This window comes from Astyanax mexicanus, chromosome 17, assembly GCF_023375975.1.
Source record: "Astyanax mexicanus isolate ESR-SI-001 chromosome 17, AstMex3_surface, whole genome shotgun sequence".
NCBI classification, from domain to species: domain Eukaryota; kingdom Metazoa; phylum Chordata; class Actinopteri; order Characiformes; family Acestrorhamphidae; genus Astyanax; species Astyanax mexicanus.
The window spans coordinates 17,583,113-17,607,290 of record NC_064424.1 but is presented as its reverse complement, the minus strand read 5'-3'; the positions used below and the strand labels follow the sequence as shown (position 1 = coordinate 17,607,290).

Sequence of the window (24,178 nt, the reverse complement as noted above, 5' to 3'; positions counted from 1 at the left end):
ATCCAGTCCAGCTGACTCTTTTTGGGGGAGGATTTTTTTTTTTTTTTTTTTTTACGAATTTGCAAGCAGAGCTCCTGCCAAATATTTCTTAAATTGTGAAGAGACCCCTTTTCACTCCTTTTATGGCCATATTTAGACATTCAGCACATTGTAAACATTCCATCTGGACTGACACTCATCAAGGCAGGGACTGGATCTTTCCAGATCATTTCCTTTAAAAAAAAAATGTGCTCTTCTGTTCTGATGCACTTTCTGTGCTTCAGCGTTTGCTCTACACATATATGGTATCTTGGGGGGCTTGGAGCTGTAGGTTGGTTGATAGAAACAGTGAGAAGAGCAGTGTGACTCAGTGCCTTCAGGGGTGAGTCAGACTGACTGGTATGTTGATACATTTTTTTAAAAAAGGCCTGATAAAAAATAAAAAAAAACTCTACATGCAAAGCCTTTACATGATCATTCAGATTTTGATTAAATTAATACACTGCCTGGCCAAAAAAAAGTTCTTTAGACTGCCTTTAGCTTTGATTGCTTCACGCATTCAGTGTAGCATTGTTTTTATAAGCTTCTGCAATGTCAAAAGATTTATTTCAATCCAGTGTATGAAACAGTTTAAGGAGGCTTTGTGGTGAAGTTATGTGCAAAATGTCATGTGGTGAAACTGTGGCATGAAATCCACATGTCTTGCTTTCCACCTTTTTTTTTTTTTTTTTTACAAAATTTTCATGATACTGTTTGTACCCTTCATATTCCTTGATTATGCACAATTCTCAAAAATAGGGGGGAAAGCCCTCTATTTTTAAGAATTGTGCATAATCAAGGGATATGAAGGGTACATCAGCTACATACTTCAAATTGATCCAAAAATTGGCTGCAATTTTCAGCCCTGTGCAAAGGATTCTTTGGTTTGGATGCCTTGCTTTGCTTTCATTCTGGCCTGTAAATTCTAGAGGGGGTTTGTCTAAAACTCAAAACATAATTGAATGAAAGAGATGCAAGTTTAAGAAAATGAATGATAGCAGTGTTGTACAGTGATTTCAGAGCTGATTTTTGATTGGGTAAAAAGTATATATATTTTATTATTTTACTTAGGCCAATTTTCTTGAAGTTTTCTAAAAGAAAATTACAATATACTGTATTGCTTTGCTGATAGTATCATAACATATCCCAATATATATATATATATATATATATATATATATATATATATATATATATATATATATATATATATATATATATATATATATATATATGTGTTATATAACTTATTGCAAAACGGGGCACCATAGATGCACTAGATTCCCTTTTTTCCCAGAAGAAGGACAGCCAATAGGGCACTTTGTCTCTTTTTTACCATTATTCTGGGCACTTTTTTTTCCACATTCTTTAGCAACACTTTTTCATCCAATGAGGCACAAGGGGGGCAATTGACCCTCCTGCCCACCCTTTGAGTCCGACAGTGACCTTTGAGGTTAATTTTCTTGGCCACCAAACTGCTCATTTTTACTATGCATAGTAATAATTACGCCACACAAGTTAGGAGTTGATGATGCTCACGATCCTGAGAGGCCGTTTCAGCCTCCTTCCACCTTCATCCGTCCGAGTTATGACTTGCGTTTTCCCTCGCCCTTCCTGACGCCAGAGAGGCTGCGTCCGTCAGCCTCAGACCGTCCCTTCTGTCTCGCTCTCTCACACCTCGCTCTCCACTCCAGTCCTCCCCTCTGTTGCCCGGCAACGCTCTTTAAGAGGGCTTAAAAAGAAATAAATAATGCCACAAATAGACTCTTCTTGGGTTTTTTAACATGAAGAGAGGGGAGCGAGAGAGCGCCTGCCGTACACTGCGTCTGTCTCGAGAGCTCGCGGTGGCCCTGAGAGAAGGAGCATTGTTTGCTGAGGGACTGAGAGATGCCAGTAAAAGAGAAAACTATTTAGCTCACCAAGGATGCTGGAGCTGCCGCTTGCATTTAGTTTAGCACAAGGTGACAGTAGAAATCTCTCCCCTTGCTCGCTTCTCTCTGAAGCTATTAACATCTTGATTGGATTCATGCTAATGATCTCTGTTCAGAGAGGAAAATGGTGAACAAGGACTGCATTTGATTGCGGATAGAATGAAGTCTAGTGTAGTAGTCTGCAACTGCTCTAGAGAGTGTAAATCTAATTGGAGAGTGAATTTTGACCTGTTTTTAAAAGTTATAGTAAAACTTTACTAGTAGTACCAGTGGTACTATTAACCTGTAATCACTAGTACATTTACGGATAAGCTGTATATTGTGAGTACGCAAAGTACGCAGACACATCATCCACACCTATAGCACAACTGAACCTGAGAGGAGTTATAAGGGGTTAGCCTCGATGCTAACAGACACAGCAGTCAGATCTGAAGCAGTTAAGTCACAATGCTAACAACCTGCTAAAACTGTTAGGGGCAAAGCTTTCTTTTTTTCTGAGCTGGATTATGTGCTCATATTTGCAGTTACTATGGTTTTTACTGGTCAGCTTAAGTGACTAGTGTGTTCACTAGTCAGCCGTAGTAACTAGTGCTACACTACTTATTGCTGTAGTCCTCTTTGATTACACTAGTCGGCTGTAGTCACTAATTCTTACACTAGTCTGTGATCTAGTCACTAGTTCTTACATTAGTGCTAAAGTGCCTAGTTCTTACACTATTCAGTTCTGAAGTCAATAGTGCTTACACTAGTCAGTGCTGAAGCCCCTTGTTCTTACGCTATTAATTTCTGTAGTCACTAGTGCTTATACTAGTCAGTGCTGTAGTCACTAGTTCCTACACTAGTCAGTGCTCTAGTCACTAGTTCCTACATTAATCAGCGCTGAAGTTCCTAGTTCTCACACTATTCAGTTCTGTAGTTACTAGTGCTTACACTAGTCAGTACTCTAGTCTCTAGTACTTACACTAGTCAGTGCTGTAGTCACTTGTTCCTACACTAGTCAGTGCTCTAGTCACTAGTTCCTACATTAATCAGCGCTGAAGTTCCTAGTTCTCACACTATTCAGTTCTGTAGTTACTAGTGCTTACACTAGTCTGTGCTAAAGTTCCTAGTTCTTACACTATTCAGTTCTGTAGTTACTAGTGCTTACACTAGTCAGTGCTTTAGTCCATTGTGCTTACAATAGTCAGTGATGTAGTCACTAGTTCTTACACTAGTCAGTGCTCTAGTCATTAGTTCTTACAGTAGTCAGTGCTGTAGTCACTAGTTCTTACACTACTCACTGTTCTAGTCACTAGTGCTACACTAGTCAGGTACAGTCACTAATTCTTCTAGTAGTCAGTGCTCTAGTCACTAGTGCTACACTAGTCAACTACAGTCACAAATTCTTATACTAGTCAGTCTGTACTCTAGTTACTAGTTCTTACATGTGTCAGTGCTAAAGTCCCTAGTCCTTACACTATACAGTTCTGAAGTCACTCTTGCTTACACTGTTCACTCTTGCTTACACTATTCAGTGATCTAGTCACTAGTACTTACATTAGTGCTGAAGTTCCTAGATCTTACACTATTCAGTTCTGTATTCACTAGTGCTTTTAGTCAGCTGTATTCCCCAGATGGCTGTAGTCACTAGTCATGTTTTCCCTCACTGGTCTGTAGCGGTGGTCTCTTATGTCTTTTATTTCTGGCATCATGCAGGTGGCATCGAGGGAAACATGCATGCAGAATGTCATTCCATTCAGATAACAGAAGAGCTAAATTACTACTTTTGTCCTCAATCGCGTCAGGATATGGAGCTGACAGGTTATTAATACATACAGCAGAGCCACTAAGGAAGTGACTGATGAGCAATGTGATTTTAACAGCTGAATTATGTGCCAGCTGTGATGAACAGATTTCGAATAACGGCAGCTCAATTACAGGCTTCAGTCTCTTGAGTCACAGGGAACGTTTTTGTTGAAATGTAGACAAGGTTGAGCTGGCATGTCCAAACATTCGCTTCTCTGAAAATAGAGCGATTCAGGGATGGTGGAGAACAGAGCACAGTGAGCCCGTGACGCATTCTGCACTTACCAACAACTCAAGAGTGATACAAAGTTCTTGTATTTATCGCACCCTCACAGAGTCCTCTGGGGGGGATATGAGTTTGGCATTTACTCGCCAGCAGACAAAAGCTCTTACTGTCTCGAGTGTGTGACGCTGGGGCACCGATTGTATCTGCGTTACAAGGTCGTGGAACTTGTGTAATGTGCTAATTTTCTGGCATGGGAGCCGTCATTGAGAGCGGATGCGTAGCATAATCATTCCTGCTACATCCACACCACTAGTGTAACTATGGGGGAGCAGTGGGTGCAATTGCACTTGGGTTTATGGAGCAGGGAACCTTGAAAAATCTTAGCTGGGGCTGTTAAATAGCTAGATACTGACACAACATTACATCACATCACACAAATGATGTAATTTCTGTCTTTATTCCTGATAACTGTATTCAGATAACATTACTTATGAATTTTAAAAGTTTTGTTTCTGATGAATGTTTGTAACTGTTATACAGTTTTAATCATTAACACTTATTTTGTTGTAATAGTATATTCTTATTACCATGTATATTGTTATCATAAAATACCATGAAATATTGTGATATAGTATTATTATTTGCGCAGATATTGACATAATTAGTTTGCGCTATAAAGCATAAATCTGCCATAACATAACAGAAGACACATCACAGACACAGATTCCAGTTCCATAGTTTACCACAGCAGCTCCACCCTCTGAGTACCAAAAATATTAGCAATTGTTTTGGATAAAATGCCATTTGTTTGGAGATATTTTATTGTGGAAACACCAAAAAAGAGAGCTGGGTGTAATGTGGGTAAAGCCAGTGAATTTTGATGTGGATGTACCATGTATCAGAATGTGTATTGGTACACGGACACATCATCCACACCTATAGCACAACTGAAGAGGGCGCTGCAGAAGCAGAAATGAACATAAAAAAAGGAGTGTTTTTTAAAGGTTAGGAAATGTTTATAAAAAATTTGAGCAGGATTGGTATGTTTTATTACTTCAAAGACACACAGTTCAACTATTAATGAACAAAAATATGGTTATACTAAACCTGCTATATGACGCCTAAAATAAGGGGTTAGCTTCGATGCTAACAGACACAAAAATGATACCATGTATCAGAATGTGTATTGGTATTTGCAGTTGTGTAATGGATCTGGATCAGAACTGTTATGCTGACTACAATGCTAAACAATATTATTGTTTTGTTTTGGGGGTTTTTTTCACATTTTCTCACCAATTTACACGGCCAATTACCCAACCCACTCATTAGGACTCCTCCTATGACTATTGATGCCCAAACAGAGTAAGGACTAGCACATGCCTTCTCTGACACATGTAAAGTCAGCCCCCCCTCTTTTCTAACTGCTGCTGATGCATCATTGCCGAGTAGCATCACAGTGCGTTTGGAGGAAAATTGAGCGACTCGGTTCTGATACATCAGCTCACAGACTCTTTTTTTGCTACGGACATCACCCTATGGTGTGATGTGGAAAGACAGTGCCATCTACCCACCCAGGGACAGCAAGGCCAGTTGTGCTCTCTCAGGGCTCCGGTAGCTGATGGCTACAAGCTACATGAACAAGATTCGAACTAGCGATTATTGTCATTTTAAAACCATTTTTTGCTACTGAAATTATGTTAAAAAATAATAGCATAGTAAAATTGAAATCAGCAAAAAATGATTAAGCTTATTTTTCTGTATTGTATGAATGATAGCTCTAATTCACTATGAATAGGGAAAGTTTGGTACAGCTATTGATGGTTTGTGTGTGTGTCTGTGTGTCTGTGGTGGGGGATGCTGCTCTAGGCCAGTGGCAGCCAGCCAGTCACAGGCAGAGAGTGTGGCCTTTTGCCTTGTCTTGGATCACTGTGTCACATTTGCTTGAGTCATAATCTTCGCTGAGACTGGGTCACAGTCGACTATTCTTGAGGGAACAATGCTGGAAATACCTCATACGTTCATCAGAGGTGGAAAGAGTACAGACAAACGTCACACAGACGAAATACTGTAACCTAACCTCTTAAAACCAAAGGGTTTGTACGTGAGTCAGTGCTACGGTTCATCACTTGCATACCAACATGTTGATTTTACGGCCGTCGTCGCATCATTTATAGTATTTTACTGAATATTAAGACTTTTGTAGTTAAGAACCCAACAGTATGCCTGAGGTTCAAGTGTTTATAAAAGAGTCTACTTCAGAAGTAGTGAACATACTTAAGAATCCTCTCTTAAAGTACTTATGCACAGCACTGCTTAAAGCATTATATGAGCTAAATGAGTTGAAAATAATAAGTACAGTCATATGAAAAAGTTTGGGCACCCCTATTAATCTTAATCATTTTTAGTTCTAAATATTTGGGTGTTTGCAACAGCCATTTCAGTGTGATATATCTAATAACTGATGGACACAGTAATATTTCAGGATTGAAATTAAGTTTTTGTACTAACAGAAAATGTTCAATATGCATTAAACCAAAATTTAAACGGTGCAAAAGTATGGGCACCCTTATCATTTTATTGATTTGAATACTCCTAACTACTTTTTACTGACTTACTGAAGCACAAAATTGGTTTGATAACCTCATTGAGCTTTGAACTTCATAGCCAGGTGTATCCAATCATGAGAAAAGGTATTTAAGGTGGCCAATTGCAAGTTGTTCTCCTATTTGAATCTCCTCTGAAGAGTGGCATCATGGGCTCATCAAAACAACTCTCAAATGATCTAAAAACAAAGATTGTTCAACATAGTTTTTCGGGGGAAGGATACGAAAAGTTGTCTCAGAGATTTAACCTGTCAGTTTCCACTGTGAGGAACATAGTAAGGAAATGTGTCAGACCAAGAAAAATATCAGAAAGGCAGAGAAGAAGAATGGGGAGAACAGTCAAGGACAATCCACAGACCACCTCCAAAGAGCTGCAGCGTCATCTTGCTGCAGATGGTGTCACTGTGCATTGGTCAACAATACAGCGCACTTTGCACAAGGAGAAGCTGTATGGGAGAGTGATGCGAAATGTAGCTTTACATTAGTACTAGTGCATTCTGTTAGCTTCTATCAAGTTAGCAGTGGAATCATTCAACTGCTCTAGTGGACGAAATATACAATAACATAATTTCACAGCAATTATTACTTGTTTTTTGGTTGTACTGGGAGGAGGTCTATACGTACATCTTGGGGAGAATGATGTGTTTACACTGCTATAACGTAAATGTGTCTCAGACGTGTCTCAGACCACCTCTTGAAGTGCATGTGTAGTTTTTTTTTCATGTGACTTGGTGCATTAAATGATCAGGTATAAACAGGGTCACAGTCTCTTGAGAAAACCTTTTCCCAGCCAGGGATTAAGCCTAGTCCTGGACTACATAGCATTTTGAATGGAGATTTTCTTTGAAATGAAAACATAGTGTATGAATAGGCTTAATCCCTGCCTATGAAACTGCACCTTGATGTTTAGGCAGTTAGACTGTTGTGCCACTCAGAAGCCACTAAAAAAGCCACTAAAATATTGACATTTCTTTTCACAAAAAAATGAAGACATGAATGAATTTGGGGGAGTGTGATATTTTGTTAAACTGTGCACGAGAAAACTGGTGTTTTTTGTTAAAAATGATAACTGCTTGATCATCCGAAGTAAATTAGATTGAAACTCAATGAAACCTCAGTCATTCATGGTCACACAAACATGCACAAAATACAGCTTTTTAGTGTGGTAGTAATTCTTAAAGCCTGAGGACTGGAACTGATAGTGAGTAAATACGATTTATAAATAAATAAAACCTCTGCATAAGATTAACTAAATCTGACTTTTTATTTTTAACAGTGTATGTGTAATAGAAGCCCTACGGGCTATCACTAGCATATTGCTAGGAAAGCCTCTGAGGATAATTACGTTTTGCATTTGCCTGATTTGCATTTGATTGATAAGGTGGGAATTCAAACAAAAGGGAGGAACAAAATGTTCTGTATTCTCCACTTCAAACATAAAAGACGTGTTCTGACAGTAACTCAAGGTTGATGGCTCTGAACCACCTCTTATAAAACCAGCGAGTGTTTGTGTGGTAGAGAGATAGAGAGAGAGAGAGAGAGAGAGAGAGAGAGAGAGAGAGAGAGAGAGAGATAGTGAGAGAGGGAGGAAAGGTAGGGACCAAAAAAATCAGACACTGAGCACAAATAAAATGGGCTTGTGAAATTGAAGTATTCTGCGATTATACGTGAAGAGACTGTGTTCTAGGAATCCATTGGGAAATAATGGCCACCCCTCCTCATCTCATATATCTATCAACAGTGCCAACAACAAGCAAGGCTTGATTTTCAGCTTCAGAGGATTGTGCCCAGAGCTGCCTAAAATGAACTCTGCCATGATATTCAATGTGGATTGAAGCATTCCTGTTGAAGCTGTGTCCAGACAAACTGAACCAAAGTGAACCTAAAGATTGCTCTGAGGGAAATGAAGCAATTAGCTTTGTGATTCCTCTGTCAATAAGCTGGTCATTAGGCTTTCAGAACTTGTAGCAGATGCAGCCCATCATCTGGAACAATCTCTGTATTTGTGTTATTGTTTCCATGACCCTGGGCCTGCTATTGTTAGGCACTTTCTTTTTTAGTGACTCATGATTAATCAAATCAAGCCAGGAGCTGCAATCAAGCCCACGACCATGTAGTAATCATGCCACCGCCACCGGAGTACGAGCAGATCTGAGAGCAACAGGCAGCTACTATGCTCTCAGCATACCTCCGTTCCAACGATCTACAGCAAATTGCCTCACTGCTTTGATTAAAGGATGGAGCATGTAAGCACTCAAATTAACTTTACATATGTAACAGTTTGATATTTTCTTTTTATTATTTAGTATTTTCTTGATTCCACTGTAAAGAGAGTCATAATATTTGTATGTTTAAAGTTTGCATGTTAAAAGTAAGGACTTTACATCACCATAAAATAACCCACACATTCTAGATATTTCCAGAAATGTAGACTGTATTATCCTCATTTCAGCCTGCTCTTAATCGAACCCCTTAGGACCACAAAAGCACAGGAAATATTTGGGTGTTGGATCATTCTCAGCAGTGACACTGACATAGTACTGGTGTGTGGTACTGGTATAAGTGGATCAGACACGACAGTGCTGCTGGAGTTTTTAAACACTGTGTCTAGACTTGACTCTGCCCTAGCCCCACCCTGTCATCAGTGTTCTCACCTGTAAACTGAAAAATGTGGGTGTTCCTAAGATACTTTGTCCGTCCTGTCCCTGTGCTGTTTACTAGTTTGTCTGTTCCGTGTCCTCCCTAGACTTTTTGTTTGTTTTTTTTGGCATATAGCTTTTTGTTGTTGTTATGTCTGCGCCTTAGCCCCACCCTGTCATCAGTGTTCTCACCTGTAGAGTGAAGAACTTAAAAGAGTCGAGTTTAATCAAGTATATTTAGTCATATATATCTTTCATACAAAATTAGAACTTTACAACAATTACTAAAATCATAAGGATATCATGAAATAAATCAAGTTCACTGATGTGATTTGAGAATGTAATGCCGTCACATTTTAGAGATTATGTGGACAAAATAATGTCTCTGACATCTACACTGCTGCTACCTACTTACTACAGTATGTTCCCCTCTGTGACACATCGGTCTCATCTCACAGTCACTTGAATACACAATAGCGTCATTGTAACAGACAGGATGCTGCGGACATCACCCTTCTATGAACTAATAAGGAAGTCATCCAAACGACTCATCGAAGCACATGATTTCTGACACCAAACACTTTTAACTGATTCAGAGAAAAAGAATGGATGGATTTTGTTTTATAGTTTATTTATAGGGACATTCGAGACCCAGGTGGAACGACAAAAAAAACCCACAAAAAGTGAGTTTTACATAATATGTCACATGTAGCCTTAAGAAAACCACTAAACAGTGACCAGCTAACCAGAAAAAAGGTATCGATTTGCTAGAGAGCCTAAAGATTGGACTCTGGAGCAATGACAGAAGGTCATGTGAAGGTCTGATGAGTCCAGATTTACCCTGTTCTAGAGTGATGGGCTCATTAGGGCAAGAAGAGAGGCAAGTGAAGTGATGCACCTATCATGCCTTGTACCTATTGTACAAGCCTGTGGGGGCAACGTTATGATTTGGGTTTGCTGCAGTTGGTCAGGTCTAGGTTCAGCAACAATATGTGCTGAAAAAATGAGGTCAGCTGACTACCTGACTATACTAAATGACCAGGTTATTCCATCAATGGATTTTTTCTTCCCTGATGGCACGGGCATATTCCAAGATCACAATGGCAGGATTAATCGGGCAGGAATTGTAAAAGAGCATTTCGGGAAGCATGAGATCATAATTTTCACACATGGATTGAGAGTTTACCACAGAGTCCAGACCTTAACCATATTGAGAATCTTTGGGATGTGCTGGAGAAGGCTTTGCGCAGCAGTCAGACTCTACCATCATCAATGATGATGATAAGATCTTGGTGAAAAAAATGAATGCAACAGTGGATTGACATAAATCATCATTGTGACATTGCAGAAGCTTGTTGAAACAATGCCACAGCGAATGTTTGACACAATCAAAGCTAAAAGGGGGTCCGACTAAATATTAGAGTGTTTGACCAAGCAGTGTATCTGGAGGTTGTGATCCAACAGGTGTGAACTGCAGCCAAACAGAGAATCACGACTGAGGTGCTGCAGTATCGGCAGCAGCAGCAGGTAAACAAGAAGAGCAGGGCTGAGGAGGTGATGCTGGTGCTGCAGCCGTGACAGACTGCTCGCTATTTTGGTTCTGGAAACAGTTAAAAACAAGGAGGAGCGAGCATCCCATCTGCACCGTGAGTGACTGAGTGTGTTTGTGTGTATGAGTGTGTGTGGTGGTGGTGGTGGTGGTGGGGGGGTGGTGGGGGGGGGGGGGGGTGGTCGTCTCTTCTTCTCTTACTTGCTCACTTTGAACGAGGCGAGCACGACACAGCGCTCGTGATACAGCGCGTCGGCGGCGGAGCGGCGCGAGATGTGGGTGTGTTTTATTGGAGCTGCTCGCGTGAAGCGCAGGTACCGGAGGAGCGCGTGAAGGATACACACGGGGTCTTCAGGGTCTTCAGTTTTGAGGTAAAACAGCGTCTGTGTGCGTGTGTGTGTTTGTGTGTGTGTGTGTAATTGTTGAGTTGGAGGCAGTTAGAGAGAGACATACTGACCTGTGGTGAACGCGCGCGCTCAGGTTCACGCAGGTCTTTCTGAGGGGTTGAAGGCTTGACCGTTGGTTGAGGAGGGCGCGCGATCGTGCGTGCGCGCGCATAAGCACGCGAGTTACGCTAATGTCAATGTCAGTGTTGTTGTCAGGTGTTACCAGGTGTCACCTTTGAGACAGGAACACGCTGTCTGTACTCGCCGGACATTGTGTTGTTATACATACAGTCCACTATAGCAACACGCACGAAGCCTGTTGTCCCTGGCAACGAGTTCCCTTTTCCCGCGTACCTGACTGACATTACCCTCAGCTCACGTGAGAACTAAAGCTGGAGTTTACAGCTGTGGACTGGACACGCTCCTGATTGGTCACGCGCCTGACTAAGGCTGACTAAGGATGGAGAAATTAAAAGAACTAAGGCAATATTGTAAAAAAAATATCTTGATATTCTTTATATATACAGCTCTGGAAAAAAATACGAGACCACTTAAAAAACGACGAGTTTCTTTGATTTGACCAAATTGAAAACCTCTGGAATATAATCAAAAGGAAGATGGATGGCATAGAGTTATCCAAAAGAAGTGTGTAAGACTGGTGGAGGAGAACATGCCAAGATGCATGAAAACTGTGGTTAAAACCAGGGTTATTCCACCAAATATAGATTTTTGAACTCTTCAAAACTTTATGAATATTGTTGTCTTTGCAAAAACTATGCATCATTTGCTGTGCATCTTTTTCATTATTTTCACCATTTCTCATTTTCTGCAAATAAATGCTCTAAATGGCATTATTTTTATTCAGAATTTGGGAGTAATGTTGTCCGTAATTTATAGAATAAAACAACAATGTTCAATTACTCAAACATATACCTATAAATAGCAAAATCAGAGAAACTAGTTCAGAAACTGAAGTGATCTCTTAAATGTTTCCGGAGTTGTATAAGCGATTCTACGGAACCCCCAAAGGGCCATGGGTTGAAAAAAAAAAATGGAAAATGTGTTCCCTTGCAAATGGTTTGCATTCCCTCCCACAAAAAAATTGAGATCGACAGGATCTACTCTACTCTAGCCTAGACAGTGTACTTGGCTGAATACCAATATAAAACCCTTATCCAGTACCTTAACAGTGATCTATTTTATCTATAAGCACTAGAAAAGCATTATTGTATTTGTGTGTATGTGTGTGTGTCTCTTGATCATATCACATATTATATAACAACCTGAAATAAATAGTGTGTGTTAAATCTGCAGGTGTCCTGCAGTTCATTAATGGTGATTTTCAATCAACTGCTAATCAAAACTTTGACAGGGAACAGTTCACGTTAGCTTAAAATGCTAAAAGCAGAAGCTCCAAGTGGTCCAGCAGGCTAAGCGCTGCCACTATGATCAGGAGATCCCCAGTTCGAATCCTGTTTATGTAGCTTGCCATCAGCTACCAGAGCCCCGAGAGAGCACAATTGGCCTTGCTCTCTCTTGGTGGGTGATGTCGCAAGGCGTCTGTGAGCTGATGTATCAGAACCAAGTCTCTGTGCTTTCCTCAGAGCGTGCTGTGATGCTACTCAGTAATGCTACATCAGCAGCAGTTTGAAAAGAGACGGTGGCTGACTTAGTGATAGGGGGAGTCCTAATGAGTAGGTTGGGTAATTGGCTGTGTAAATTGGGAAGAAAATGGGAAAAAAACTGAAATAAAATTATATATATAAAAAAATGCAAAATGCAAAACATTTGCGTGGGAAAGCAATTTTTTTTTGCAAGGGAATGCAATGTCATTTTCCTATTTTTTTTACAACCCATGGCCCTTTAGGGGCTCCATACAATTCTCCATTACAATTTAGATCTTTTTTGTTTTTAATTTACCATGATTACCACTAAAAAATAATAAACTTTTACTGATATTAGAATGTTAAAAGTAAAATTATGACAGACAGTTTTGGTCATCATATCAGTTCAACATTAATATGATGATAGCATTTGGAAGATTTAGTTTGAAACACATTGGATTTTTAATATTTAACATGATAAAAACCAACAATTATTCAACATTAGCTGTTGTCTCTATCAAACGTCACAATCTCTACTGATGTGGGTGGCCAGCTGGTATTGCAACAAATGGTTATGAAATATGGTGCCTGATGTTTGAGACAGTGATTTACAGTCATTTAGAGATAGACATTGTTTTGTAAAATTGTACATGGCAAAATAGTTCCAAAGAAAACTCTAAAGTTTACTGTTTATTTTAAATAGTTAATCAATGGCTAATAAGTCAATGTGTTGCATATAGTGTAAACCCTGGAAGTCCAGAATCATTTAATATAAATACCATTTGTGTCATTGTCTGAAAATGAACTGAAACAAAAATGCGAATACAATTTAGATGTTTAGTTCTTACACAACCTTTTTATTTATAAACAGACAGCACCATTTAAAGTGATCCCCAAGCTATTGTATCCTTTACATTTAATAAAAAAAAACATTTTTTAATTCTCTTTTGAACAAATAGAAAGAAGATCCCTTCAATCTTACATGCAGCTTTTATATTAAACATGATTCAAGCATCTAACGATGTTAAAGTGAAACATCATTAAAATCATTAAAAATCATTTAAATATTGTTGTGTGGACATTAACATAGTGACATTAAGCAGGTGCTGAATTTTGATCTCCATACCTCACAAGTGTCTGTCAGACATTGGCATGAGATATTTTAAAAAATATCACCATGATTTTAACTAACAAAATATTCACTTCTATGCCAGTTCAATGTTAATTTAATGATAGCATTTGATGATTGGAGGACGTTGGATTTTAAATATTTAACATGATAAAAAAAACAACAACATATCGTCACGTCAGCTGTTGTCACTACCTAATGTCTTAATCACTACAGATGTGGGTGACCAGCTGGTATTGCAACAAATGGTTATGAAATATGGTGCCTGATGTTTGAGAGAGTGTTTTACAGTCATTTAGAGATAGACATTGTTTTTTTAAAACTCTACATGGCAAAATAGTTCCAAAGAAAACATATACATTCTTGATGATTTTAGCAGTATTACCATTACTTATAAAACCCCAAAAGAGAAGTTAAAGTTTACTGGTCATTTTAAATAGGAAATCAATGGCTAGAAAGTCAATGTGTTGCATATATTGTGAACCCTGGAAGTCCAGAACCGTTTAATATAAATACCACTTCATATTATTCTTAATGACATTGCTTTTGTGTCATTTTCTGTAACTGAACTGAAATCAAAATGTGAATACAGGTGCATTCTTAACAATGCGGGTAAAATCATAGGATACTGAGAGGTCAGCCCAAAGTCACATTTCTTCTACAGTTAAGTAAAAAGTGATGACAGCTTTTGTTCTACATTGGCATTCTCAGCAACCAAGCACCAAACACCTGCGAATTGCTGGACCGCCCCCTACAAATTCAGAAAAAAAAAACATCTACCAATGGCACTTAAGTGTCAAACATCTGTTCAAAACAATGTGAAACAGAACTGGTGCACTGCTATCGATATTATTTTTAAGGTGGATGTCAAATGAACGTGTGGTTGCTGGACAGAAAATGTCTTGAGGCGGGTTTATGGATAATAGAGTCATTGCGGTGAGTCAGAGATGCCGGCGAGAAACTGATAAACAAAGCAAAGCATTGATGTAATCTGTTTCCTCAAGGTCAGTGAGAGGGGAGTCTGAAATAGTCGAGGATAGTATTATTATTATGTTGTGCAGGCAGGAGAAGCCATGACTTGATTAGAGAGAGCGACAGCAAACATGTACTGAAGTGAGGTGGTTGCATAACTGGGTTTAATGGGAGGCAGTAATGGCACGTCGGTTTGTAGGAGGCAGGCAGAGGAATTGGCATGTTTAGTGGTATCATTAACAGTCGGAGAGACGGCATGCTGAAAGTCACCCTCACGATTCAGCGGTCAAGTCATAAATTGCTTTAGTGAATGAGAACTCATGCTGCTGACACCATTTCCTAAACGCTAGTCGCTCTTTTTGTGAGAAGAGCAGTGTGTGCTTTTGACTCTCCAATGTGTGAAATTGATACTCACCCCCTAAAGTCATTGTGAGGGCTGTGCTTGAACAGCTGAGATCAATTATGAAAGGGGCCATTGTGTTTTAAATATGACGGCCAGTGTTTTGAAAATATGACAAGTTCATAAGTGATGATGATCGCCCCCCTTCCATGTCCTTTCTCTTTGTTGAGCAGCATGTGGCCTGGTGTCCTCTGGAGATCTGAAGAGCACTGATCCGCTCCGCAGAGGGTTCGTTCGGCAGGAGGAGACCCCAGCTCTGCAAGAATTGGCATTCGCTTAGTGGGACCAGCTGTCTGTGGAAATTCAACTTTCTTTCTGAGAGAGAAGCTCTTGCAGCCCGTCAAGAGGTGCTTTGATACCTCAGCGTTTGTGACACACTGCACCCTACAAATCGAGGAAATGCACTTCCTGGAATCGGCCATGTCGTTGGGAGGAACTTTTTTTTTCCTCAGTTAAAGGTGAAATCCACTCGATTTGATTCTGTGAAATAAATATGATTTTAAGGCATGCTGTTTTGAGACTTAATGACTGAACTGTCATCTTACATGGTGTAAGATTAGAGCTGAAAGAAAAACTGAACAGAAAGGGCTTCGCGACGACTTTTCAATCTTCTCAGTTGGATTGTGGAGGGCCAGAGCTTTATCAAGGACATAGTCATGGTGATGTCTCAGGGTACCTACACTTTCCTGGCATGCTTCGCCGGATTCTGGCTGGTCTGGGCACTTATTGTAATGGTATGCTGCTTCTGTAGCTTTGTGCAGCGCAAGCTCAAGCGCCGACGCGAGCAGAGGTTGCGGGAGCACTGTCTTCGGGCCCTGGAGATGGAACCTCTAGAATGTGCGGCAGCAGCAGGGTACCCCCCTGCCAGAGAGACCCCCCAGTTTTGTCCGGTACCTCAGATGATATCTCCACAAGTGCCAATCGCCCACACCATTCCCCAGGCAAATTGGACTCCACCACAAGGTAAGCTGTATTTGTGAAACTCGTTGTTTAATTTTTTTAATACTCAGATCTGAGGAGAAACAATGTTAAAGATGCAAAGCAAGGTCAGAGATGTTTTGTTGCATTGGCAGACGAAGCCATGACCTGATAAGTGAGACAGGAGGGCCAGACATGTTGATGGATTCCATTTGGAAAGCAAGCGAAGACTTGCATCCTCCCCTGCAAACCACTATGCACTACTTCGAGACAAAAAAACCCAGAGAATTTCTGAACATGTCTCTTGCATAATACTGAATCGATTTCCAGCAAGACTCTGCACCTATGTTATCTGTAGAATTAGTCACGAAACTTAATAAGATCATCAAGCCAAACAAGCCTCTAATCTTGTTTGCCCATGTGGGGCATGCAGAAGAAAACATCCACACAGCCTCACACGTCGCTGGTCGCCTGAGCCAAATTCTTTCATGTATGACATGGTAACAGAGAGAACGGTGTGTGGGAGGAGAGTGGGCAGAGGAGTACATCAGTGGGCTAGCAGCAGTGAGGGAGCTAGGCTAATCATGTGCTCCTGCAGCCAGGCAGACTGCCAGATACGAAGGATCCCAGGCCTGAGGCATAGAATGTCCTCTTGAAAGGAAGGCCAGACATACAGGACTGATGACCACACATTAAGACAGGGGCTGAATAAGAAGCCAACTCATCAAAGACTATAAATCAGTTAGAGTACAATGGCTAAATGAAGCTTTCACAGTATCTCCAGGGTCCAGAACTGTAACATCATGCTGCGATTTCTGCGAAAGCTAACAAAGAACTATGTGTGAATCAAGCCCAGTGGAGACTTTCAACATTAGAGCTCATCTTAGACTTACTGAACTGTAATCAATTGTTGGTTCTGGTTCAGGGTTCTTTAGTCCCAGTCCTGGTGCCCCCCGCCCTGCAAATTGATGGCTTTCCCTTTTCCCAACACACATTATTCAACTAATCAGCTCAATAACAAGCCTATCCAGAGGTACAGTTGGTGTGTTGAAGCAGGCAATCCTCTAAAATGCACTAGACAGGGGGCACCAGGATCAGGATTAAAGAACACTGTTCTAGTTTCTTTATAATAGCATAGAAGATTAAGGTTAGAAGATTTGATTACCTCAAAATATGAACCAAAATCCGAACCAAGGTTTTGATTTTTGTTACATTGTGTTTTGGGTTTACACTGTAGTTTAGTGAGTGCACTAAAGAACATCGTTAAATCCTTTTGTCATCATCTACGTGGGTTGTGATTCCCTATACTTGACATTGATTAGTTTGTAGAAGGACGTGCGTTGGTGGGTTGTCAATTCAATTGCCTCCCTGCCAGATTCTGACTATCTTCAGTGTGTACAGCTCTGGAAAAATTTAAGAGAGCACTCAGTTTGTGAATCAGTTTCTATGATTTTGCTATTTATAGGTATATGTTTGAGTAAAATGAACATTGTTGTTTTATTCTATAAACTACGGACAACATTTCTCCCAAATTACAAATAAAAATATTGTAATTTAGAGCATTTATTTGCAGAAAATGAGAAATGGCTGAAATAACAAAAAAGATGCAGAGCTTTCAGAATTTAAATAATGCAAAGAAAAAAAAATATATTGATAAAGTTTTAAGAGTTCAGAAATCAATATTTGGTGGAATAAGCCTGGTTTAATCACAGTTTTCATGCACCATGTCTTACACACTGCTTTTGGATAACTTTATGCCACTCCTGGTGCAAAAATTCAAGCAGTTCAGCTTGGTTTGATTGCTTGTGATCATCTATCACTTATTTTTTCCAGAGCTGTCTATGCATCACACAACAGAATGACATAACACATTACTCTCAAATTGCTTTTATTTCTGTTTATAATAAATAAGGGTTAATCTACAGTTTCAGTAAATACAGAATTCACAGACTGTAATATGTTGCACCCATACTGCTGCATGACATGTCAATGTGAAGGGTGGGCGATGTGAAGTGTGCTCCATTTAAAAAAGTGTTCACACTGTAAATGAACTAAGCCAGACAAAGGCTGCTTTCACATCTAGATTGTTTGGTCCAGAGCAAAACAGGTAGTATCAGTCTAGATCAAATAATCCATGGTTCAGTTCATGTGCAGTGTGAATGCACTTTCTTAGATGGTTTAGACTTTTAGATATTTGACAAAAAGTTGAGACAGGCTATCGTTAGCAGTTAAACTATAGAAGAACAAGAACTGGTGTTGTGCCAAAAATTGACTTAAAGACCTAGGTACAGACCAAACAAGGTAGGTATAGATACAACCTAAGCCATATATAAAAACTCATATTATGAAAAAGGAGTCTTCCCTAAATGCAAACTAGTCATCCAGGGATTCCACAATGAGATTTCTGCACAGAATCTGTGAATAGCTGTTGTCTCTCTGTCAAAAGAGTTGTCCTTGAGATGTTCCATCACTGCAGTCTGTCAGCTGACATAGCCACATATACACTTTGTGCTAAAAACTCAGCCATTCAGTAACACTAAAAACAAAGCGACTTATCAGATGAAGCACATGTGAAGTAGTGTTTCACGTTACTTCACGTGAAAAAGCCATGTGCAGCCTCGAGATTGATATGTGATTCAGATTTCTACTAGTATATTTAGGGTTATGTTTCCAGGACAACTTGAGAGATTCAAGAGAAGGTACATTCTGTTACACTTGCCTACTCATTCAAGATCTATCTGAGGATCACCAAGGACAGATGGTGTATGATTAACAGTAGGCTATTAAGTAGACAGCAGTCTCCAATAGTGGAATATAACCAGCTCTGTCTGTAAGCCTGGGTTCTGTACACCAGGTGTCAGGAACATTTAAAAACAAGAAAATAGCGTTTGGGTTTCTAAATAAGAGCAAACAGCCAGGAGCAAACCTTCTCTCTGCTTTTGCTTGTTTGCCCAACTCCTACATAAGACTGAGTGTACTGGCGATGGAGACGGGCCAGTGTATAGAGTGGTTGCTTAAGACTGAAAGGGTACATTTTTATAGATTTTATTAAGCCTGTCACGATTGTTATATTATTGAGTAACAAGTAATTGTATAATGTATGAAATTTACCTCAAGATTAACAAAATGTAACAAATAATAAAAATACTGTGAATTTTTGTCAGGTGCATATGTCAAATGTACATATCCCAAACATACAGAAATGGTTAGAAATTATATATAATTGAAAGCTCATTGCTTTTTAAAAGCCTGTAATCAAATTATTGCAATATTTCTTCATCAGAATATTAATGATATACAGTGGCCTTAAAAAGACATTTGATCCGAATCCATAATTTTTATCTGTAAATCTCTACAAATCTAATTGTAATCAAGTTTCAAACACTGTTCAAGTGTTGTTTGGATTCGATTTGCTATAATGTCAGATTTCATGTGGTTTCAGGCTTTTCAGACTAACAAAAAAACAATCTTGATACAATCTAAATATGTCTGAAATCAGATTTGGGCTTGGAGTTTGGACATAGCCCTTTGTTCTTTATCTTGTCTTATCTTTTGTTTTGTAGTTGATATATGCCTTCTCTTTTACTGTAACTCCCTGATGAATTATGTACTTTGGCAATTAATTTGGTACAACATATCCGCAAAAAATATATTATGACAGGCCTAGATTTTATACAGTTCTTGCAGCTGCATGGCATCAGCAGCCAGACTCAGAGAAAACGCAATTGGTGTTGTTCTCTGGGGGTGGGTCCCTGAGCTTTCCTTCGAGTGAGCTGGCCACCCAGTGATGCTACATCAGCAGCAGTTTAAAAAAGAGCCAGTGATTGACTTTACATGTACAGGGGTTGGACAATGAAACTGAAACACCTGGTTTTAGACCACAATAATTTATTGTCCCGACGGACAGTTCTGGTGGAAACAGGAGAGTTGAGGTGCACATTGAATTCTGACGTGATTTGGGCAGCCGTGGTTTTATGTTTTTTGGATACAATCCGGGTTAGCACCCGAACATCCCTTTCAGACAGCTTCCTCTTACAGCGTCCACAGTTAATCCTGTTGGATGTGGTTGGTCCTTCTTGGTGGTATGCTGACATTACCCTGGATACCCTGGCTCTTAATACATCACAAAGACTTTCTGTCTTGGTCACAGATGCGCCAGACGTGCACCAACAATTTGTCCTCTTTTGAACTCTGGTGTGTCACACATAATGTTGTGTGCATTGCAATATTTTGAGCAAAACTGTGCTCTTACCCTGATAATTGAACCTTCACACTCTGCTCTTACTGGTGCAATGTGCAATTAATGAAGATTGGCCACCAGGCTGGTCCAATTTAGCCATGAAACCTCCAACACTAAAATGACAGGTGTTTCAGTTTCATTGTCCAACCCCTGTATGGTCTATTCTTCATTCTCCTTGTGTTGAGCCTACCAGCCTTCCAAATATTTGAGAAAATATAGTATAATTAGAAACAAAATTAGCAGACAAAAAGATGAAGTTGAAAGACAAGAGCACTCCCTGTGTAATTAAGCTCAGGCCTGATGCAGCCAAGCTTATCTCGGCCTCCAATACGATGATTTATCACTTCCCTTCATTGGAGCAAATCTTATCTAGCTTTCATCTTGTTAGAGCAAAGGGTGACCTTGCAAGGGAAGATAAACCTACGTTTATGACCTATCTGCCTTTCATAACAAATCCCAATCCCTCATTTATGGTGCCTAATTTGTTCTGCTAACCCATTCTAAATATGGACATCTTATCGTTTAATAGATTTACATCAGCATGTTGTTTATAATGTGTTTAACTGACAAGGAAATTGGTGCTTTCCTGTATATACAGTATATCCAATCTGGATATCTACTAAGTTCTACTATTACTATTGGGTAACTACAGCTTGAGGACTCAGGCTTTGAGGACATCAGCATGGCACCTTTTATAAAATCTGTAGTTACGTGATATTTATTTTATCTTTCAGTGACCCAGGTTGGTAATGGGCTATTTTTCTTCGCTATTCAGCAGGTCATACATTTGCCTCTGCGTGTGTGGTTAGGTCAAAGTCTTGCTGGATGGAGTTACTTAAATAAGTGTGGCTGTTCAAATTATGGGTTTAAATTTCCATGAGTAGATTCAAAAGAAGAGTTTTCCTTGACACTTTATTCTTATTTTAAAACATTTTCTCCATGTGTCATTGGTTATATTCAAACTGCTGGCAAACTATATGTGTTTCTCAGACAAATGACTGTCCACACTGTTATTTGCTGTACCTAATTCTATTATCATATATTTGCATGTCTGGACATCAAAAACATATCTACGGCTAGTGACTAACTTTTGGTGCTCTTCTTGGAACTGAGTATTTTGTTACTCTGGATTTGATAAGGTCGTTGTTTTCATGTTGACAGTGATGCCAAAAACATGTTAAAATCTGATTTGATTTGAATCAAATACAGAATTTCCAGACTGGAATCTTGGAAATCAAATTTGGGCTAGCAGTTTGAACATAGCCATTGTTCTTTATCTTGTTCTTTATCTGTTTTGCTTAGAGTTAGTAATATGCCCTCAAAAAGTTAAAACTTTCTTCTCTTTTTTACTGTAATTCCCTGATGTACCAGTTCCTGCTGTCCCGGTTGACAGTGAACTTTGCGGGAAACCCCCTTGCTATGAGGAAGCGGTTTTGATGGAGGATCCTCCACCCCCTTACAGCGAAGTTCTCGCAGATCCCAGAGGAGGAACTTACACTAAACCTGCGCCACGCTGCTCCAGGGACCACCAGGAGTCAGAAACCAGGAAAATGGCACCGCCAATGACTGTGTTCCCTGAACGTGGATACTCTTCTCTCATCCGTCTGCCCTCCGCCAGACGCTGGGACTCCCTGGGACACCTGCTGTCCACCATGGACCTCAACCACAACAACCTGCCAGCAGAGCCCCAGGCTTCGGCCATCGCCACCATGCCTCGCGAGGGCCGGACTCACACGGACCTGGGCCTGCGGAGCCTCAGGGGTTTGGATCACAACTATGGACTACCTACAGCCTTCCCCCTGCTTGGTCGGAGTACGGCGGTGTGAAGCTCTGGATGTTTGGGCCACTGTAAAGCACTTTATGAGGTAAATTCTGATCATGGTGAGATGTTACTGCTGTTCAGGAGACTCCTGTTGTTGATCTGGTGATGTTTTTCCTCTTTTTTCTTGGAGTTGAGAGACTAAAGGACCTTTATGGGTGACTCAAAGTACTATACGACTTTACCCCTTCAATCTTGTATCCATATGAGAAGATTATACAACAGATGTATCGCTCTCATTCTCTCTCTCCTCCTCTCTCTCTCTCTCTCTCTCTCTCTCTCTCTCTCTCTTCTGCGCTCTGTGGCATCCCTGCCAGATGCAGAGCAGCAGCTATTATGTGAGTGTTGTTGCCATGGCTCCCGGGAGCTGTCTGCAGCCCACCGATGCCTAGCCCCTCACGGCCTCCTCTCTTCCTCTCTCTTCTTCTCATCAGCCTCAGACTGATATTATATGAATGGCATTTGAAACCCTGTCTTTGTAAACTAGGTCTAGTAACAGGGCCACAACTAAATATCCATGGTCTGTACTGTAGCCATATTATAGCCTGAGTGCCAGATTTTGCCAGTATGGTGGGTTATACCTTTTGCTTTACAGTCTGAGAACTACCTAAAGCAATAGCTTGACAAAAACTTTCCACTTACTCATTCCACTTAATGCACTTAATCAGTCAGGACATGTTTCATGAGTCCAAGTAATAGTCCAAATGAATTCTGTGCTGCAGGTTCAAGGTCAACATGGCCAACAAGCACATTTTATTTAAATACATGCCAAAACACTCTTTTAATTACTCAAATGGTCAAACTGTATCCAGGTCCTCATGTCAATACTTCTCTATGGGAACAAGCTGTGTTTGCGCAATTGCACATAAATGTCAGCAAAGGGTGCATTAAGTAGCTGAATGCATTCCTTAGAAGGGATGTCCACAATTATTCGGACATACTGTGTATAGGGCCCTATGAAATTTGTTTTCTTTTTTGGGCAAATTCTGTTTTTTTTTTTGTTTCGTTTTTCGGTTTTTATCATTTTTTGGTCACATTTAGGATTTTTTAGGGTTTTACTTGTGCTATTAGGTGATTTAGAAAATGATGCTATTCAATCACATTCATAATCAAATATTTAAACTGTGCAATGAAATTAAATCGTGAAGCAAATGAATAAATGAATAACTGGCATATCTCCCTATAATGAACATCAGTCAGTAACCGAAATTTAATATTATTAAATTACATTAAAATATAAAAATCACAGAACAATTTATAGAAGACAATCATACAGGCCAGAGGTTATTTTCAGGAGATTCTAGGCTACTCAAATATGTCTTAAATATTAACTACACTCAACAGATAGTTTTACATTAAAAGCTGAAACATGTTGCTCTGTAATAATAACATATTTCAGCTCTGCTTAAAATGCTTCACAATGAAATGCAGATATTAGCAGATTAGCAGAATTTAGATATTCAACCATATTTTGGTCATACGTATACTTAGTAAAGTCCAAATAACATAAAAAAATTATGTTTTTTTATTATTTTAGTGTACATTTATTAATTTAAATATTGTTTCTTTTAATTTGAATTATAAATGTCGTATTCGCCACCTGGCAGTGCTAGCTGTTTCCAAGCTGGATTAATGGCTAATGTATGCTAACAGATGGATGGTACTGTGCTGGTTAGATTAAAAGGTTCTCTAGTTTGATATGATATGTGGATTATGGTTATAGCTCACTTCAGTCTTTAGTTAATAACCTAAAAAACACAGGAATGCAGCTAGCAATGCTAGCTAATAGCACAACTCAGCAGTTATGAATGTTAGAACACCAGCATCAGGCTACAGTGCCTGTGTATCTCTGTGTTTATATCTGAGTTCCACTTTTATCCATCAATTCCACACAGTTGTCAAGTAATGAAGTACAAATAGTTTGCTTCCCTAGTGCAGGACAGAGTATGATATATATAT

General features: G+C 39.6%; 1 protein-coding gene across 1 annotated transcript; it reads left to right on the top strand.

Annotated features, from left to right (window-relative positions):
• Nucleotides 1-10,963: 10,963 nt before the first annotated feature.
• Nucleotides 10,964-24,178, top strand: LOC103027798 (proline-rich protein 7). The gene is made up of 3 exons (XM_022676254.2): nucleotides 10,964-11,122; nucleotides 15,416-16,205; nucleotides 21,772-24,178. The coding sequence occupies exons 2-3, from the start codon at nucleotides 15,899-15,901 to the stop codon at nucleotides 22,224-22,226; spliced, it is 762 nt and encodes a 253-aa protein (XP_022531975.2). The 5' UTR covers nucleotides 10,964-11,122; nucleotides 15,416-15,898; the 3' UTR covers nucleotides 22,227-24,178.